We start from the raw sequence: 22,031 nt of genomic DNA on the forward strand, positions 1-22,031 counted from the left end.
TAGATACATAAATATAATATGAATGATGCCAATTAAAATTTTTATACAAGCAGTTTTTACCATTGTTCAACATTTCTTTAACAGGTACCACTACAATTGAAAAATATGACCTCAGGACCAACAGCTGGCTACATATTGGCACCATGAGTGGCCGTAGGCTTCAGTTTGGAGTTGCTGTTATTGATAATAAGCTCTACGTCGTGGGAGGAAGAGATGGTTTAAAAACTTTGAATACCGTGGAATGTTTTAATCCAGTTGGCAAAATCTGGATGGTGATGCCTCCCATGTCAACACACAGGCATGGCTTAGGTAAGAGCTTAATGTTACATAGTTTCTAAAGAATGTACAGTTAGTAGAGCTTTTTAAAAATTAAATTAAGCTGGAATACACTAACTGATATGTATAAAATAGAGAACTAATCAGAACCTGCTGTATAGCACGGGGAACTCCACTGTAGAGTAAAAACTAACACAACGTTGTAAAACAACTATACCCCAATTAAAAATAAATAATAAAGGTCATCCATCTGAAAAAAAAATTAAAATAAAATTAAGCTGCACATCACTGAGATTTAGCCAAACGCTTAGTGAAAATGTTTCCAAAATGCTGAAAAGTGTAAGCAAATGATAAAAGACTGTGAAAGTTTTTCTTGTTTCAGATGTCATACTTGCTGTAATCCTATCTCCATTCTACCAGTATTTTAAAGGGGTCCCACTTCAGGAAGGATACAAACTTTTAGAAGGAATACATTGTTGAAGAGCATGAAACTACAACAGGGAGTTTTTTGTAAACTCAATTTAGAGAAAAGAACACTTGATAATGGAGAGACATTGTTTCTTTGTTTCATTGTTTCAAGGGACTAGTTTCTAGTGTCCCTTCACATAAGAAGCAAAACTGTATTTAGGCAAAAGCCTTAGGATACAGTTTGAAGGCAGAAATATCTAGAAAAAACACTTTGGTTGAGAGTAGCTCTAAACTATACTTAATCCAGAGGTTCCAAAAAAGTTTAAGAAGGAATGGAGATTTATGGAAGAGTGGGGAACTTTGATTCTCCTGTGTATTTGTCAAGGTATATCTTTCTTCATGCTAGACTCCATACGATTCAATAACACAGAGTTTCTTAAAAAAAAAAAAAGCTGAATAATTGCATTGTTCTTTAAGAACTGACTTTTACACAGATAAAGCATGCCATATCCAGGACTGGTATTATTTGCCCCAAAATATCTGATAAATTATCTATATCAAATGATAGACTATGTAATTATTCAGCTCAGTTCTGTCAGTGTGATGTTTAGAAAACATATCTTACAGAGAAATCAGAGCAAATTGTTAAATTCTAATTGATATTACTAAAGAGATAGGAGAGGTGATGAGGGTATACCTCTGAGAGGCAGATTGAGATGGTGAAGAAGGTAAGGTGGGGAGGAACCAGTTACGTGAATTCCCAGAGCAGATGAGAAACAGAAAGGGGCTATTTATAGCATCTACTGGAACAAATTTCTAACTAAACCTCAAAAATCCCTGTCTACTTAGTTATCTCATGGGAATTTTTTTATCCCTATAATAAAAATCAGGGATTAGAAAGACCTATCACAGCCTACAATTCTAAGATTTATCTAAGATTCAATATCATACCTCATCTATCACTTACATTTGAAAAATAACATTGAAATTATGCCAGAAAACAAATCAGCTTCCCTTTTCTATTAATCCTGAGAAAAGGTGTGTCCCACTACTTCCTTTGACTTCAGCATTACAACCATGATACCCTAAGTATGCCTGAAAATTTCCTAGGGTTAAAAGACCATATTCACTTTTATATCAAGATCAGTAAATTATTCATTAAATGATTATTTACAAAACCATTTAAGAGATACAAACAAATTTTTAAGCAGTCAGTTCCTTGAAAAATGAAACAACATCCATTGTGTGTGGCCTACCTAGGTGAGCCCTCATGCTATTTTTACACTTTAGGCGTAGCCACACTTGAAGGACCAATGTATGCTGTTGGTGGTCATGATGGATGGAGTTATCTAAACACTGTAGAAAGATGGGACCCTGAGGGACGTCAGTGGAATTATGTGGCCAGTATGTCAACTCCTAGAAGCACCGTTGGTGTTGTCGCATTAAACAACAAGTGAGTAAACTCAAGCATGCATGCTTTTGCTCCCATTTCATGTGGTACAGCACTTCAGTGATGTGATCCACCAATCAATAAGCATTCCCGGTGACCAGGACATCCTAGCTATTGATAGTAGAAGGCCTTTTTTGGAACTCTTCCTTCATTTTGATGGAAAATACTTATCTGAAATGAACATTTAATTAAATATCCTGTAGTCCTTTGCTACTCCAGTGTGGTCCTGAGACCAGTAGCATCAGCATTACCTGAGATCTATTTAGAAATGCTGAATCTTAGCCCCAGCCTAGACCCCCTGAATCAGAATAGACATTTTAACAAGATCCTCAAGTGACTTGTGTGTACATTAAATTTGAGAAGCAAACAAGTTCCAATCTTACCCTCAAGAAGCTACCATTTTTTACATTATAACTTATTCTTGACTTAACAAAATTTTGGTAAGTCTTTGTAATAGGCCAAGTCTCTTTGTTCTTTACCATTCACTCTCCTGAGTATTTTAGAATTACAACTAGTACCACCTTTCTGAATCTTTCCCTCTTCCTGATCGCTTGCCTATAAGAGAAGCTAATATATTGAAACCCAATGATGTTAGAGGTTTCTACGAGCTTGAATTGTTCTTCTTGCAGGTAATTATGTGCTTTCTGACAAGGAATCTTTGGAGATAATGACCAGCATATAGGAGAGACTTGAATGATGAAAAATTCAGACACCAGGATGGGTCAGTGGCAGGAGACAGCCTTGTGTGTCTGTACTGACTATGCATATGCATAAAGCCAATATCTCATCACATAATTGGGTTCAGTAGAAATTTCAATACAATTTCAAGTAAAATTCAATTTCAATTTTAGCACCTTGTGCAAGGAGCAGGAAATGTCTATAGTTAAGAGGAGACCCAGACTTACAGTGTCTTAGAGATTAAAATTCTCCTAAATCTGATTACCTCTTGCCTAACCTGAATGATATCAGGCGACTCAGTAGCAATCTCCTACCTATTACAGAAGAAGCTGAAATCATCGAATCTGACTAATTTAATTTTGTCTTTCTGACTTGCTATTGTTCACAATTGAGCATGAAGGGCAATTATAGACATATAGTTTAATAAATGTTTATTTTCTTTATTGATGCAGGATTAAATTTAAATTAGATTAAAAATACTGCTCATCAAAAGAATTGGCATTTAAAATTTATGAAAGAAATGTCATAGCCAATATATCTTTCTAGGAAAAAAATCTGGTTTCTAGGTTTTATTCTATTCCCTTAGTTACTTATTAAATTAATATCTTCTTAGTTACAAATTTTTTTACACTAAATAAAATAGTTCATAGAAAACAACAGGGATTCTAATGCTAAGCAATTAAACCTAGCTAAAATTGTAAGGTTGCCATAGTTGGGTTTTGGAAACATCTTACCTTTTTTAAAAAATGTTTAGCTTTATTGAGGTTTAACTGACAAATACTACCAACAATTTTGAAATCTCCCTTCTTTCTCTGTACTTCATTTCCAGTGGGATCCTTTAATCTATTATATTATGTCAAAGTAACTTTCACAAAAATGATGAAACAGAGAGGTTTAGGGTAAGGTAGACCTTAACAAATGCCTTTAGGTAACTATCCACTCACAAATTCAGGCCATTCACTGTAAAATACTAAGGGAGTAGAACACACAGTTCAATGCTTTGCGCAAGGTTCTGTCACTTTCATTCTATGCACAAATTTACACACACACACACACACACACACATACACTTCTGTCTTTTTTCTAGGCTATATGCTATTGGTGGACGTGATGGAAGTTCCTGCCTCAAATCTATGGAATACTTTGACCCACATACTAACAAATGGAGTCTGTGTGCTCCAATGTCCAAAAGACGTGGAGGTGTGGGAGTTGCAGCATACAATGGATTCTTATATGTTGTTGGGGGTCATGATGCCCCTGCTTCTAACCATTGCTCCAGACTTTCTGACTGTGTGGAACGGTAAAATATTCCTTTTTATTCATGTATTTATTTGGTTATTTGTTTTTATCAGAAATAAGAAGGATTTTTAAGCTACCAGAAAGTAGTCTTCCAAATAAGTATTAATTCTTACAGAGGTATAATCCTTTGTAAAGTTGTACACTTACTCCTAGGCCAGAAATATTGTGAAGAAATCCCCTTATGCATTCCAGATTCATCATAAGAAATGTATAAAAAGAATGTGTTGTTTTATCATTTGATAGTCACCCTATAAAATGAGACAAAAGAAATGTAAGAATAAATAAATTTTATTACAAGTTATGTCATTCAACTATTTACCAGCTCAAATCAAAATAACTTTACTGTTTTGAAAACAAAATCAATCCTCAAAGGATGAAGGCTTATCACTACAAAATAAACTGAAAGATTTCCCAAAGAGAAGTGTTAATAATGTTTTGAACAATTACTCTATTGCATTAAGTATTTAATTTCCCAAAGGTAACTTCTTTGAATGGGAGACATTCATCTGGACAAACAAAGCGCACTGTGTTTTTTTAAATGTCAGTCATATTACTTTGTTGTTTTACCATTCATATTCCCTTTCAAGATAGAAAAACATATATCTATATGCACAAACATAACAGTTGATAATATTAACCACATTCCAGTGACAAATTTACAGTCAGTAAAGTTATCAGAATTCAGAAGACAGAGATCAATACGAATGGAGTCTTCAAGGGAAATTCATGAACAAGATAGAATTTGTACTTTGTAGGCATAAAAAAGAATGGAGGGAATTTCAGGTCTAGGAAAAAGCACAGCCAAAACCCTGAATATAAAGGAGAAAGCTTCACAGATATGAGCAGAGACTTTAGGTTGAAACAATTTGGAAGAGCAATTCAAAAACACAATTAAGCACCAGATTTTCTGATAGCCTGAAATGTCAAGGTGGAAACTTTTGGGTTTCATCTTGTAGGCAAAAGGATAATTAAATTTGGAGAAATGGAATATCACAAAGAAAATAATTTGGGGGAAATTGATTTAACAGTGATATGTAGGATATAATGTAGGGAAAAAAGACTAAAGGAAAGAATACGAATATTATTTTTTCTGCTGAAAAGCATAACGAATGATGTTAATACTTCATTTCTTATAGGGAATAATTGATTTATGATAGACTTTTTCTTTTTTTTTCTGTTTTTTAAAGTTTAATCATAAGTGACCAGCTCCAGTCAAATATATGTGACACTGAGATTATCCATATCAGTTTTCCCAAAAATTAGCAAAGTAGTAGTTGATCACCTCTTCATTATGCTAGATATTTTTAGTGAGGCAAAATATACATCACATAAAATTTACACGTTTAACCATTTTTAACTGCACAATTCAGTGGCATTAAATACATTTACGTCGTTGTGAAAACATTACCATCATCCACCTCCAGAAATATTTTTTTTCATTTCCTCAAGCGGAAACTCCATCCTTATTAAAAAACAAATCTCCATTCTTCCCTCACCTCAGTCACTGGCAGCCACCATTTTACTTTCCTTTTCTATGAATTTCATAATCCTAGGTACCTCATAAAAGTGGAATAATACATAATCCTTTTGTGTCTGGCTTATTTTACTTAGCCTAGCAATAATTATTCAAGTCTCATCCATGTTATAGCATTTATCCAAATTTCCTTTCCTCTTAAAACAAAAATATTATATCATACGTACATACAGCATCATTTTCTTTATCCATTCATTTGTCAATGCACAAATGTGTTGCTCCACCTTTTGTCTACTGTGAATAATGCTGCTAGGATATAGGTGTACAAATATCTGTTTGAGTCTTTGCTTTCAATTCTTTTGGGTATATACAGAGAAGTAGAGTTGCTTTATCATATGGCAATTCTATTTTTAAATGTTTTATTTTTAACATCATTATTGGAGTATAACCATTTTACAATGGTGTGTTAGTTCCTGCTGTATAACAAAGTGAATCAGCTATACGTATACATATATCCCCATATCCCTTCCCTCTTTCATCTCCCTGCCATGCTCCCTAGACCATCCCTCTAGTGGGTCACAAAGCACCAAGCCGACCTCCCAATGCTATGCCGCTTCTTCCCACAAGCTATCTATTTCACATTTGGTAGTGTATATATGTCCATGCCACACTCCCACTGTGTCCCAGCTTACCCTTCCCCTCCCCATGTCCTCAAGTCCATTCTCTACATCTGCATCTTTATTCCTGTCCTGCCCCTAGCTTCTTCAGAACAATTTTTTAAAATTTAGATTCCATATATATGTGTTAGCATACGGTATTTGTTTTTCTCTTTCTGACTTCACTCTGTATGACCGACTCTAGGTCCATCCAACTCACTACAAATAACTCAGTTTCATTTCTTTTTATGGCTGAATAATATTCCATTGTATATATGTACCACATCTTCTTTATCCATTCATCTATCAATGGACACTTAGGTTGCTTCCATCTCCTGGCTATTGTAAATAGTGCTGCAATGAACATTGTGGTACATGACCCTTTTAATTATGGATTTCTTAGGGTATATGTCCAGTAATTGGATTGCTTGGTTATATGGTAGTTCTATTTTTAGTTTTTTAAGGAACCTCCATACTGTTCTCCATAGTGACTTTATCAATTTACATTCCCACCAAAAGTGCAAGAGGGTACCCTTTACTCCACACCCTCTCCAGCATTTATAGCCTGTATATTTTTTGATGATGGTCATTCTGACTGGTGTGAGGTGATAACTCATTATAGTTTTGATTTGTATTTCTCTAATGATCAGTGATGTTGAACCTCCTTTCATGTGTTTGTCAGCAATCTGTATAACTTCTTTGGAGAAATGTCTATTTGGGTCTTCTGCCCATTTTTGGATTGTTTTTTTTGTTTGTTTTTTTGAAATTGAGTTGCATGAGCTGCTTGTATATTTTGGAAATTAATCTTTTGTCAGTTGCTTCATTTCCAAATATTTTCTCCCATTCATAGGGTTGTCTTTTCATCTGGTTTATGGTTTCCTTTGCTGTGCAAAAGCTTCTAACTTTCATTAGGTCCCATTAGTTTCTTTTCCTTTTTATTTAGATTTCTCTAAGAGGTGGGTCAAAAAGGATTTTGCTGTGATTTATGTCATAGAGTGTTCTGCCTATGTTTTCCTCTAAGAGTTTTATAGTGTCTGGCATATGAACATTTAGGTCTTTTATCCATTTTGTGTTTATTACTGTGTATGGTGTTAGGGAGTGTTCTAGTTTCATTCTTTTATGTGTAGCTGTCCAAATTTCCCAGCAACACTTATTGAAGAGGCTGTCTTTTCTCCATTGTATATTCTTGCTTCTTTTATCAAAGATATGGTGTCCATATGTGCGTAGGCTTATCTCTGGGATTTCTATCCTGTTCCATTGTTCTATATTTCTGTTTTTGTGCCAGTACCATACTGTCTTGATTACTGTAGCTTTGTAGTATAATCTGAAGTCAGGGAGCCTGATTCCTCCAGCTCCATTTTTCTTTCTCAAGATTGTTTTGGCTATTTGGGAACTTTTGTGTTTCCATACAAATTGTGAAAATTTTGTTCTAGTTCTGTGAAAAATGCCATTGGTGGCTTGATAGGGATTGCATTGAATCTGTAGGTTGCTTTGGGAGTACAGTCATTTTCACAGTGTTGATTCTTCCAGTCCAAGAACATGGTGTATCTCTCCAACTGTGTGTATCATCTTTAATTTCTTTCAGCAGTGTCTTATAGTTTTCTGCATACAGGCCTTTTGTCTCCTTAGGTAGGTTTATTCCTAGGTATTTTATTCTTTTTGTTGCAAAGGTAAATGGGAGTGTTTCCTTAAATTCTCTTCCAGATTGTTCATCATTAGTGAATAGGAATGCAAGAGATTCCTGTGCATACATTTTGTATCCTGCTACTTACCAAATTCATTAATGAGCTCTAGTAGTTTTGTGGTAGCATCTTTAGGATTCTCTATGTATAGTATCATGTCATCTGCAAACAGTGACAGTTTTACTTCTTCTTTTCACATTTGGATTCTTTTTATTTCTTTTTCTTCTCTGATTGCTGTGGACAAAACTTCCAAAACTATGTTGAATAGTAGTGGTGAGGGTGGGCAACCTTGTCTTCTTTCAGATCTTAGTCGAAATGTTTTCTGTTTTTCACCATTGAGAATGATGTTGGCTGTGGGTTTCTCATATATAGCCTTTATTATGTTGGGGTAAGTTCCCGCTATGCCTACTTTCTGGAGAGTTTTATCATAAATGGATGTTAAATTTTGTCAAAATATTTTTCTGCATCTATTGAGATGATCATATGGTTTTTATCCTTCAACTTGATAATATGGGTATCACATTGAGTTATTTGCATATGTTGAAGAATCCTTTCATTCCTGGGATAAATCCCACTTAATCATGGTGTATGATCTTTTTTATGAGTTGTTGGATTCTGTTTGCTAGCATTTTGTTGATGATTTTTGCATCTATGTTCATCAGTGATATTGGCCTATAAATTCCTTTTTCTGTGAAATCGTTTTCTGGTTTTGGTATCAGGATGATGTTGGCTTCGTAGAATGAGTTTCGGACTGCTCTTTCCCTTGCTATATTTTGGAAGAGTTTGAGAAGTATAGGTGTTAGCTCTACTCTAAATGTTTGATAGAATTCATCTGTGAAGCCAACTGGTCCTGGGCTTTTGTTTGTTTGAAGATTTTTAATCAGAGTTTCCATTTCAGTGCTTGTAATTGATCTGTTTATATTTCTCCCTGGTTCAGTCTCAGAAAGTTGGGCTTTTCAAAAATTTGTCCATTTCTTCCTGGTTGTCCATTTTATTGGCATATAGTTGCTTTTAGTGATCTCTCTTGATCCTTTGTATGTCTACAGTGTCAGTTGTTACTTCTCCTTTTTCATTTCTAATTCTGTTGATTTGAGTCTTCTCCCTTATTTTCTTGATGAGTCTGGCTATTTTTTTTATCAATTTTATTTATCTTCTCAAAGAATCAGCTTTTAGTCTTATTGAACTTTGCTTTTGTTTCTTTCATTTCTTTTTCTTTTATTTCTGTTCTGATTATTATGATTTCTTTCCTTCTGCTAAGTTTGGGTTTTCTTTGTTCTTCTTTCTCTAATTGCTTAGGTGTAAGGTTAAGTTGTTTTCTTGAGATTTTTTTTGTTTCTTAAGGTAGGATTTTATTGTGATAAACTTCCCTCTTAGAACTGCTTTTGCTGTGTCTTGTAGGTTTAGAGTCATCGTGTTTTCATTGTCATTTGTTTCTAGGTAGCTTTTGATTTCCTCTTTGATTTCTTCAGTGATCTCTTGGATATTTAGCAGTGTATTGTTTAGTCTCCATGTGTTTGCCTTTTCACAGTTTACTTTTCCTGTAATTGATATCTAGTCTCATAGCATTGTGGTCAGAAAAGATACCTGATACAACTTAAATTTTCTTAAATTTACCAAGGCTTAATTTGTGACCCAAGATATGATCTATCCTGGAGAATGTTTCATGAGCACTTGAGAAGAAAGTGTATTCTGTTGTTTTTGTATGGAATGTCTTATAAATATCAATTAAGTCCATTTTATTTAATGTGTCATTTAAAGTGTTTCCTTATTTATTTCCATTTTGGATGATCTGTCCATTGGTGCAAGTGGGGTGTTAAAATCTTCTACTGTAATTTTGTTACTGTTGATTTCCCCTTTTATGGCTATTAACTTTGGGCTTATGTATTGAGATGTTCCTATGTTTGGTGCATATTTACAATTGTTATACCTTCTTCTTGGATTGATCCCTTGATCATTATTTAGTGTCCTTCTTTGTCTCTTGTAGCAGTCTTTATTTTGAAGTCTATTTTGTTTGATATAAGAATTCTTACTCCAGCTTTTTTTGCTTTCCATTTGCATGGAATAACTTTTTCCATCCTCTCACTTTCAGTCTTTATGTGTCCCTAGGTCTGAAGTGGGTCTCTTTTAGACAGCATATATACGGGTCTGGTTTTTGTATCCATTTAGCCAGTCTGTCTTTTAGTATGAGTATTTAATCTATTTACATTTAAGGTAATCATTTATATGTATGTTCCTATTACCGTTTTCTTAATTGTTTTGGGTTTGTTATTGTAGCTCTTTTCCTTCTCTTGTGTTTCCTGTCTAGAGAAGTTCCTTTAGCATTTGTTGTAAAGCTGGTTTGGTGATGCTGAATTCTCTTTGCTTTAGCTTGTCTGTAAAGTTTTAATTTTTCCATTGAATCTGAATGAGATCCTTGCTGGGTAGAGAAATCTTGCTTGTAGGTTTTTCCCTTTCATCACTTTGAATATATCCTGCCACTGCTTTCTGGCTTGCAGAGTTTCTGCTGATGGTCAGCTGTTAACATTATGGATATTCCCTTGTATGTTATTTGTTGCTTTTCCCTTGATGCTTTTAATTTTTTTTTTTGTATTTAATTTTTCATAGTTTGATTAATATGTGTCTTGGCGTGTTTCTCCTTGGATTTATCCTGTATGGGCCTTTCTACCCTTCCTGGACTTTATTGACTATTTCCTTTCCCATATTAGGGAAGTTTTCAACTATAGTCTCTTCAAATATTTTCTCATTCCCCTTTTTTTTTCTCTTCTTCTTCTGGTAACCCTATTATTCGAATATGGTTGTGTTTAATGTTGTCCCAGAGGTCTCTGAGACTGTCCTCAATTCTTTTCATTGTTTTTCTTTATTCTGCTCTGTGATAGTTATTTTCACTCTTTTGACTTCCAGTCACTTTTACTTTCTTCTGCCTCAGTTATTCTCCTTCTAGAGAATTTTAAATGTCATTTATTATGTGGTTTCTCATTTTTTGTTTCTTCTTTAGTTCTTCTATGTCCTTGTTAAATGTTTCTTGTGTTTTCTCCATTCTATATCCAAGATTTTGCATCATCTTTACTATCGTTACTCTGAATTCTTTTTCAGGTAGACTGCCTATTTCTTCTTCATTTGTTTGGTGTGGTGGGTTTTACCTTGCTCATTCATCTGCTGCATATTTCTCTGTCTTCCCATTTTGCTTAACTTACTGTGTTTGGGGTCTCCTTTTTTCTGGCTGCAGGTTCATAGTTCCCATTGTTTTTGGTGTCTGCCCCCTATGGGTAAGGTTGGTTCTGTGGCTTGTGTTGGCTTCCTGGTGGTAGGGACTGATGCTTATGTTCTGGTGGGTGGGCCTGGACCTTGTATTTCTGGTGGGCAGGGCTGCGTCTGGTGGTGTGTTTTGTGGTATCTGTGAAATTAGTATGATTTTAGGCAGACTTTTTGCAAATGGGTGGTGTTGTGTTCCTGTCTTGCTAGTTGTTTGGCATGGTGTGTCTAGCACTGGAGCTTGCTGGTCATTGACTGGAGCTGGGTGTTAGCATTGAGACTGAGATCTCTGGGAGAGCTTTTGCCATTTGATATTACATGGGGCCAAGAGTTTTCTGGTGAACCAAAGTCCTGAACTCGGCCCTCCCACCTCAGACTCTCAGGCTTCACACCTGGCCAGAACACCAAGACCCTGTGAGCCACACAGCTCAGAAGAACATGTAGAAAAAAAATTTTTAAATAAGAAAATAAAATAAAGTTATTAAAAATAAAAATTTTAAATATTGAAATAAAAACAGTTTAATAAAAATTATGAGAGCAACCAAACCAATCAACAAATCCACCAATGATTACAAGCACTAAAACCTATACCAATATAAACATGAAATCAGAATCTAGTCAGTCGCATACAGCAAACCCAAAGTCAACAGTTGCTCCCAAAGTCCACTGCCTCAATTTTTGGATGATTCATTGTCTATTCAGGTATTCCACAGATGCAGTGTACATCAATTTAATTGTGGAGATACAATCCACTACTCCTGAGGCTGCACAGAGAAATTTCCCTTTCACTTCTTTGTTTGCACAGCTGCTGGTGTTCAGCTTTGGATTTTGCCCCGCCTCTGCATGTATGTCACCCTTGGGCATTTGTTTTTCACGAAGACAGGAGGGAGTTAAAGGGAGCAGCTGACTAGGGGACTCTGACTCACTCAGGCAGGGGGAGTCAGGGGTACGGAATGCATGGTGAGCCTGTGGTGGCAGAGGCCAGTGTGATATTGTAACAGACTGGGGCATGCCATGTGTTCTCCAGGGGAAGTTGTCCCTGGATCATGGGACTTGGGCAGTGGTGGGCTGCACAGGCTCCTGCGAGGGGAGGTGTGGATAGTGACCTATGCTTACACACTGGCTTCTTGTTGGCTGCAGCAGCAGCCTTAGAATTTCATGCCTGTCTCTGTTGTCCACACTGATAGACGTGGCTCGCGCCTGTCTCTGAAGCTTGTTTAAGCAGTGTCCTGAATCTCCTCTCCTCGTGCACCCCGGAAAAATAGTCTACTGAATCTCAGGCATTTCCAGACTTTTTCCCATACTCCTTCCCAGCTAGCTGTGATGCACTAGCACCCTTCAGACTGTGTTCACGCAGTGAACCCCAGTCATTTTCCTGGAATCTGACCTCTGAATCCCGAGTCTCAGCTCCCAGCCCCCACCCGCCCCAGCAAGTGAGGAGACAAGCCTCTCAGGCTGGTGAGTGCTGATCAGCACTGATCCTCTGTGCGGGAATCGCTCTGCTTTGCCCTCTGCACCTTTAGCTGTGCTCTCCTCTGTGGCTCCAATGCTTCCCCCCCCGCCCACCCCCCATTTCCACCAGTGAAGGGGCTTCCTAGTGTGTGGAAACTTTTCCTCCTTCCCTGCTCCCTCTCAGAGGTGCATGTCCCATCCATATTCTTTTGCCTCTGTTTTTTTCTTTTTTCTTTTGCCCTACCCAGGTACATGGGGAGTTTCTTGCCTTTTGTGAAGTCTGAGGACTTCTGCCAGTGTTCAGTAGGTGTTCTGTAGGAGTTGTTCCACATGTAGATATATTTTTGATGTATTTGTGGAGAGGAAGGTGATCTTTACGTCTTATTCCTCTACCATCTTGAAGGTCCTCCCTATTTTTAAATGTTTGTGGGACCACCATACTGTTTTCCATTGCAGCTGCACCATTTTCTATTCCCACCAACAAAGCAGAAGTATTCAAATTTCTGTACATCTTCACCAACATTGTTTTCTTTTGTTTTTCATGGCTATCCCAATTGATTTGAAGTGGTACCTTTTTGTGGTTGTGATTTGAGTTTCTCTAATGATTAGATATGTTGCACATCTTAACAGGTGCTATTGGCCATTTGTATATCTTCTTTATAGAAAGGCATATTCCAGTCTTTTGCCCATCTTTTAATCAGGTTGTTTTTCTTTTTGCTGTTAAATTATAGGAATTCTTCATATATTCTCTATATTAACCCCTTGTCGGATATGTGATTTGCAAATTGTTTCTTTCATTCCATCAGTTGCTTTTTCATTCTGATGATAGCACACTTTGATGTGCAAATTTTTATATTAAATCCTATTTATCTATTTTTTTCATACATTGTACTTTTAGACTCATATCCAAAAGATCATTGAAATATCCAATGTTATAAATAATTTCCCCTATGTATTCATATAAGAATTTTACTGTTTTAGGTCTTATGTTCAGGCCTTTGATCTGTTTGAGTAAATTTTTTATATATGGAGTAGGGTAACGATCCAACTTCATTATTATATATGTGGATATCCCGTTTTCCCATCAGCCTTTGAAGCAGCTGGAACAACAGTCATTTCCCCATTGAATCTTCCTGGCCCTAATGTCAAAAATTATTTGACCATGAATGTGAGTGTTTATTTCTGGGCTCTGTATTCTATTTCATTGGTAACTACATCTGTTATCATGCCAGTACCACACTCTTTATTACTGTAGCTTTCTAATAAGTTTTGTAATCAAGAAGTGTGATATGTCAATCTCTGTTCATCTTTTTTCAAATTTATTTTGGCTACTCTGGGTACCTGAGATTCCATATAGGTTTATAATGGATATTTCTATTCCTGCAAAAAAATGTTATTGGGGTTGTGATAGATGTTGCATTGAATCTGTAGATCACTTGGGTGATATTGACATCTTAACAACATTGAGTCTTCTAATCCAGGAACACGTGGTATCTTTCCACTTATTGCTGTCTTCTTTAATTTCTTCATTTCCAGTGTGGATGCATTTTATTTGTCTTCCAACTCTAACTAGTAATTCAGTATTATGTTGAATAGAAGTCGTGAAAATTCTCATTATTGTCTTGTTTTTGATCTTAGAGAGAAAGCCTTCAGTCTTTCCCCATTGAATATGATAGATCTGGGTTTTCCACATATGGCCGTTATTATGTTGAGTTGGTTTCATTGTATTCCTGCTTTGGGTAGGGTTTTTAATCATTAAAGGGTGATGAACTTTGTCACATAATTTCTCTGCATAAGTTGAGATAATCATATGTTTTTTCCCCCTTCATTCTGTCATTGTGGTGTGTTGCATGGATTGATTTTCGTATGATAACCCATTGTTGCATTCCAGGAATAAATCCCACATTATTGTGATGAATAATCAAATTAATAATGCTGGTGAATTCAATTTGCTAGTTTTATGTTGAAAATTTTTTACATCAGTATTTATTAGGAATATTGGTATGTAGTTTTCTTATAGTGTCTGGCTTTGGTATCAGTGCAATGCTGGCCTTATAGAATGAGTAAGTGTTACCTCTTCTCTAATTTTTTGGAAGATTTTGAGAAAAAATGGTGTTAATTCTTCTCTAAATCTAAAGTAAAATTCAACAGTAAAGCCATCTGACCCTAGGCTTTTCTTTTTTGGGAGATTTTTGAATACAGTTGACCCTTGAACAACATGGGTTTGAACTGCACAGGTCTACTTAGATGTAGAGTTTTTTTCAGTAAATACGTACTACAGTACTATACAATCTTTGGTTAGTTAAATCCAAAAATGTGGAACCATGGATATGGAGGGAGGACTGTAAAGCTATACACGCATTTTTGACTCTACATAGACTTGGTGCCCCTAACACTCATGTTGTTTGAGGATGAACTGTACTTTGTTGGGATACTTTTGATCTCCTTACCATTAGAGGTCTATTCAGATTTTCCATTTCATCTTGAAAATAGAAATTTTCTAATGGTTCAATCTTGATAGGTTGTGTGTTTCTAGAAATTTATCCATTTCATGATGGTTAATCAAATTGCTAGTGAACAATTCTTGATAGTACTTTTATAATCCTTACTTTCTGTAAAATCAGCACTAATTGCTGCCTCTTTCATTTGATTTTATGGGAGTTTTGTCTTTTTCTCATACTCAATCTAGCTAACAGTTCATCAATTTTGATGTTTTGCAGAAGCAACTCGTAATTTCATTAATTTTCTCTATTGTTTTGTTTTCTCTATATTATTTATCTATGATCCAATCTCTATTATTCCCTACCTCATACTAGCTTTGGGTTTAGTTACTCTTCTTTTCTAGTTTATTAAGGTGTAAAGTAAGGTTTTTTGCAGGGTTTTTTTTTTTTTTTAGTATTTTGGGGTGTTTTTACATATTTATTGGAATATAATTGCTTTATAGTGGTGTGTTAGTTTCTGATTTATAACAAAGTGAACCAGTTATACATATACATATGTTCCCATATCTCCTCATTCTTGCATCTCCCTCCCTTCCACCCACCCTATCCCACCCATTCAGGTGGTCACAAAGCACGGAGCTGATCTCCCTGTGCTATGTGGCTGCTTCCCACTAGCTATCTATTTTACGTTTGGTAGTGTATATATGTCCATGCCACTCTCTCACTTTGTTACAGCTTACCCTGCCCCCTCCCCATATCATCAAGTCCATTCTCTAGTAGGTCTGTGACTTTATTCCCGTCTTACCCCTAGGTTCTACATGACATTTTTTCTTCTTACATTCCATATATATGTGTTAGCATATGGTATCTGTCTTTCTCTTTCTGACTTACTTCACACTGTATAACAGACTATAGGTCCATCCAACTCACTACAAGTAACTCAATTTCATTTCTTTTTATGGCTCAGTAATATTCCATGGTATATATGTGCCACATCTTCATTATCCATTCATCCAATGATGGACACTTATGTTGTTTCCATCTCCTGTCTACTGTAAATAGAGCTACAATGAAAATTTTGGTACATAACTCTTTATGAATTATGGTTTTCTTAGGGTACATGCCCAGTAATGGGATTGCTTGGTTATATGCTAGTTCTACTTGTAGTTTTTTAAGGAACTTCCATACTGTTCTCCACAGTGGCTGTACCAATTCATATTCCCACCAGCATTGCAAGAGTGTTCCCATTTCTCCACACCCTCTCCAGCATTTATTGTTTCTAGATTTTTTGATGATGGCCATTCTGAATGGTGTGAGGTAATATCTCTTTGTAGTTTTATTTGCATTTCTCTAATGATTAATTATGTTGAGCATTCTTTCATGTGTTTGTTGACAGTCTGTATATCTTCTTTGGAAAAATGTCTATTTAAGTCTTCTGCCCATTTTTGGATTGCGTTGTTTGTTTCTTTGTTTTTGAGCTGCAAGTGCTGCTTGTTAATTTTGGAGATTAATCCTCTACCAGTTGCTTCATTTGGAAATATTTTCTCCCATTCTGAGGGTTGTGTTTTGGTCTTGTTTATGGTTTTCTTTGCTGTGCAAAAGCTTTGAAGTTTCATTAGGTCCCATTTGTTTATTTTTGGTTTATTTCCATTTCTCTAGGAGGTGAGTCAAAAAGAATCTTGCTGTGATTTATGTTATAGTGTGTTCTGCCTATGTTTCCTCTAAGAGTTTGACAGTTTCTGGCCTCACATTTAGGTCGTTAATCCATTTTGAGCTTATTTTTGTGTATGGTGTTAGGGAGTGTTCTAATCTCATAGTTTAACATGTATCTGTCCAGTTTTCCCAGCACCACTTAGTGAAGAGGCTGTCCTTTCTACACTGTATATTCCTGCCTCCGTTATCAAAGATAAGGTGATCACATGTGCATGGGATTATCTCTGGGCTTTCTCTCCTGTTCCATTGATCTATCTTTCTGTTTCTGTGCCAGTACCATACTGTCTTGATTACTGTAGCTTTGTAGTGTTATCTGAAGTCAGGGAGCCTGATTCCTCCAGCTCCGTTTTTCTTTCTCAAGATTGCTTTGACTATTCGGGGTCTTTTGTGTTTCCATACAAATTTTAAAATTTTTTGTTCTAGTTCTATGAAAAATGCCAGTGGTTGTTTGATAGGGATTGCCTTGACTCTGTAAATTGCTTTGGGTAGTAGAGTCATTTTCACAATATTGATTCTTCCAATCCAAGAACATGGTATATCTCTCCAGTTATTTGTATCACCCTTAATTTTTTTCATCAGTGTCTTATAATTTTCTGCATGCAGGTCTTTTGTCTCCTTAGGTAGGTTTATTCCTAGATATTTTATTCGTTTTTTTGCAATGGTAAATGGGAGTGTTTTCTTGATTTCACTTTCAGATTTTTCATCATTAGTGTGTAGAAATGCCAGAGATTTCTGTGCATTACTTTTGTATCATGCTACTTTACCAAGTTCATTGATTAGCTCTAGGAGTTTTCTGGTAGCATCTTTAGTATTCTCTGTGAATATTATTATGTCATCTGCAAACAGTGACAGATTTACTTCTTCCTTTCTGGTTTGGATTCCTTTTATTTCATTGTTTTCTCTGATTGCTGTGGTTAAAACTTCCAAAACTATGTTGAATAAGACTGTTGAGAGTGGGCAACCTTCTCTTTTTCCTGATCTTAGTGGAAGTGCTTTCAGTTTTTCACCATTGAGGACGATGTTGGCTGTGGGTTTGTCATATATGGTCATTATTATGTTCAGGAAAATTCCCTCAATGCCTGCTGTCTGCAGGGTTTCTAACATAAATAGGTCTTGAATTTTCCTCAACCTTTCCCTGCATCTATTGAGATGACCATATGGTTTTTCTCCTTCAATTTGTTAATAAGATGTATCATGTTCATTGATTTCCATATAATGAAGAATACTTGCATTCCTAGAATAAACCCCAGTTGCTCATGGTGTCTGATCCTTTTAATGTGCTGTTGGATTCTGTTTGCTAGTATTTTGTTGAGGATTTTTGCATCTATGTTCATCAGTGATATTGGCCTGTAGTTTTCTTTCTTTGTGACATCCTTGTCTGGTTTTGGTATCAGGGTGATGGTGGCCTTGTAGAATGAACTTGAGAGTGTTCCTCCCTCTGCTATATTTTGGAAGAGCTTGAGAAGGATAGGTGTTAGCTCTTCTCTAAATGTTTGATAGAATTCACCTGTGAAGCCATCTGGTCCTGGGCTTTTGTTTGTTGGAAGATTTTTGATCACAGTTTTAATTTCAGTGCTTGTGATTGGTCTGTTCATATTTTCTATTTCTTCCTGATTCAGTCTTTGCAGGTTGTGCATTTCTAAGAATTTGTCCATTTCTTCCAGGTTGTCCATTTTACTGGCATAGTGGTGCTTGTAGTAATCTCTCATGATCTTTTGTATTTCTGCGGTGTCAGTTGTTGCTTCTCCTTTTTCACTTCTAATTCTATTGATCTGGGTCTTGGCCCTTTTTTTTCTTGATGAGTCTGGCTAATGGTTTATCAATTTTGTTTATCTTCTCAAAAAAACAGCTTTTAGTTTTATTGATCTTTGCTATCATTTCCTTCATTTCTTTTTCATTTATTTCTGATCTGATCTTTATGATTTCTTTCCTTCTCTAACTTTGTGTTTTTTTGTACTTCTTTCCCTAATTGCTTTACATGCAATATTTGGTTGTTTATTCGAGATGTTTCCTGTTTCTTAAGGTAGGATTGTTTGCCATAAACTTCCTTCTTAGAACTGCTTTTGCTGCAACCCATAGGTTTTGAGTCATTCTGTTTCCATTGTCTTTTGTTTCTAGGTATTTTTTGATTTCCTCTTTGATTTCTTCAGTGATCACTTCGTTATAATTTTTTACATCTTAATTGGAGTATTATTGCTTTACCATGGTATGTGAGTTTCCTCTCTCTAACAATGTGAATCAGCTATACATAAACATATGTTCCCGTATCTCCTCCCACTGGTATCTTCCTCCCTCCGGCCCTTCCTATCCCACCCCTCCAGGTGGTCACAAAGCACAGAGCTGATCTCCCTGTGCTATGTGGCTGCTTCGCACTAGCTATCTACATTAGGTTTGGTAGTGTATATATTTCCATGCTTCTCTCTCGCTTGGTCACAGTTTACCCTTCCCCATCCCCATATCCTCCAGTCTATTCTCTAGTAGCTCTGTGTCTTTATTCCTGTCTTACCCCTAGGTTTTGTATGACATTTTTTCCCCCTTAAATTCCATATATATGTTTTAACATACGGTATTTGTCTTTCCCTTTCTGACTTACTTCACACTGTATGACAGACTCTAGGTCTATCCATTTCATTATGAATAGCTCAATTTCGTTTCCTGTTAAGTCTGATTAATATTTCATTGTATATATGTGCCACATCTTCTTTATCCATTCATCGATGATGGAAACTTAGGTTGCTTCCACCTCCTGGCTATTGTAAATATAGCTGCAATGAATATTTTGGTACATGACTCTCTTTGAATTATGGTTTTCGCAGGGTATATGCCCAATAGTGGGATTGCTGAGTCATATGGTAGTTCTGTTTGTAGTTTTTTACACTATCTTCATACTGTTCTCAATAGTGACTGTAACAATTCACATTCCCAACAGCAGTGCAAAAGTTTTCCCTTTTCTCCACACCCTCTCCAGCATTTATTGTTTATAGATTTTTTGATGACGGTCATTCTGACTGATGTGAGATATCTCATTGCAGTTTTGCTTTGCATTTCTCTAATGATTAATTGTGTTGAGCATTCTTTCATGTGTTTGTTGGCAAGCTGTATATCTTCTTTGGAGAAATGTCTATTTAGGTCTTATGCCGATTTTTAGATTCGTTTTTTTGTTTTTTTGTTATTGAGCTGCAAGGGCTGCTTGTAAATTTTGGAGATTATTCCATTGACAGTTGCTTCATTTGAAAATATTTTCTCCAATTCCGTGGGTTGTCTTTTGGTCTTATTTATGGTTTCCTTTGCTGTGCAAAAGTTTTGAAGTTTCATTACGTCCCATTTGTTTATTTTTCTTTTTATTTCCATTTCTCTAGGAAGTGGGTCAAAAAGGATCTTACTGTGATTTATGTCATAGTGTGTTCTGCCTATGTTTTCCTCTAAGAGTTTGATAGATTCTGGCCTTACATTGAGGTCTTTAATCGATTTTGAGCTTATTTCTGTGTATGGTGTTAGGCAGTGTTCTAATCTCATACTTTTACATGTGCCTGTCCAGTTTTCCCAGCACCACTTATTGAAGAGGCTGCCCTTTCTCCATTGTACCTTTCTGCCTCCGTTATCAAAGATAAGATGACCATATATGTGTGGTTTATCTCTGGGCTTTCTATCCTGTTCCATTGATCTATCTTTCTGTTTTTGTGCAAGAACCATACTGTCTTGATTACTGTAGCTCTGTTGTATAGTGTGAAGTCAGGGAGCCTGATTCCTCCAGCTCGGTTTTTCATTCTCAAGATTGCTTTGGCTATTCGGGGTCTTTTGTGTTTCCATACAAATTGTGAAAATTTTTGTTCTAGTTCTGTGAAAATTGCCAGTGGTAGTGTGATAGGGATTGCATTTAATCTGCAGATTGCTTTGGGTAGTAAAGTCATTTTCACAATATTGATTCTTCCAATCCAAGAACATGGTATATATCTCCATCTTTTGTATCATATTTAATTTCTGTCATCAGTGTTCTTTTATTGTCTGCATACAGCTCTTTTGTCTCCTTAGGTAGGTTTACTCCTAGATATTTTAATATTTTTGTTGCAGTGGTAAATGGGAGTGTTTTCTTGATTTCACTTTCAGATTTTTCATCATTAGTGTATAAGAATGCCAGAGATTTCTGTGCATTAATTTGGTATCCTGGTACTTGATCAAATTCATTTAATAGATCTAGTAGTTTTCTGGTAGCATCTTTAGGATTTTCTATGTTTAGTATCATGTCATCTGTGAAGAGTGCAAGCTTTACTTCCTCTTTTCTGATTTGGATGCCTTTTATTTCCATTTCTTCTCTGATTGCTGTGGTTAAAACTTCCAAAAATATGTTGAATAAGATTGGTGAGAGTGGACAAACTTGTCTTGTTCCTGTTCTTAGTGGAAATCCTTTCAGTTTATCACCATTGAGGACGATGTTGGCTGTGGTTTTGTCACGTATGGCCTTTATTATTTTGAGGAAAGTTCCCTCTATGCCTACTTTCTGCACGGTTTTTACCATAAATGGGTGCTGAATTTTGTCAAAAGCTTTCCCTGCATCTATTGAGTTGATCATATGTTTTTTCTCCTTCAGTTTGTTAATATGGTGTATCACATTGATTGATTTGTGTATATTGAAGAATCCTTGTATTCCTGGAATAAACCCCACTTGATCATGGTGTATGATTCTTTTAATGTGCTGTTGGATTCTGTTTGCTAGTATTTTGTTGAGGATTTTTGCCTCTATTTTCATCAGTGATATTGGCCTGTAGTTTTCTTTCTTTGTGACATCCTTATCTGGTTTTGGTATCAGGGTGATGGTGGCCTCGTGGAATGAGTTTGGGAGTGTTCCTCCCTCTGCTGTAGTTTGGAAGAGTTTGAGAAGGGTAGGTGTTAGCTCTTCACTAAATGTTTGATGGAATTCGCCTGTGAAGCCATCTGGTCCTGGACTTTTGTTTGTTGGAAGATTTTTAATCACAGTTTCAATTTCAGTGCTTTGTTTGGTCTCTTCATATTTTCTATTTCTTCCTGATTCAGTTTTGGAAGGTTGTGCATTTCTAAGAATGTGTCCATTTCTTCCAGGTTGTCCATTTTATTGGCATAGAGTTGCTTGTAATAATCTCTCTTGATCTTTTGTATTTCTGCAGTGTCAGTTGTTACTTCTCCGTTTCCATTTCTAATTTAATTGATTTGATTTTCCTCCTTTTTTTCTTGATGAGTCTGGCTAATGGTTTATCGATTTTATTTATCTTCTGC

At 36.0% G+C, this 22,031-nt stretch overlaps 1 protein-coding gene across 3 annotated transcripts in view; it reads left to right on the forward strand.

Moving 5' to 3' along the window:
• The window catches only part of KLHL4 (kelch like family member 4), a 112,765-nt gene that overhangs the window by 78,526 nt on the left and 12,208 nt on the right, over window positions 1-22,031 (forward strand). For all 3 annotated transcript variants that reach the window (XM_065900489.1, XM_065900488.1, XM_065900490.1), the window contains 3 exons: window positions 85-309; window positions 1,975-2,137; window positions 3,900-4,112. In XM_065900489.1, coding sequence (XP_065756561.1) covers window positions 85-309; window positions 1,975-2,137; window positions 3,900-4,112 — 601 coding nt within the window. The remainder of the gene's footprint in view (window positions 1-84; window positions 310-1,974; window positions 2,138-3,899; window positions 4,113-22,031) is intronic.

The sequence above is a fragment of the Phocoena phocoena genome, chromosome X (assembly GCF_963924675.1).
Source record: "Phocoena phocoena chromosome X, mPhoPho1.1, whole genome shotgun sequence".
NCBI classification, from domain to species: Eukaryota; Metazoa; Chordata; class Mammalia; order Artiodactyla; family Phocoenidae; genus Phocoena; species Phocoena phocoena.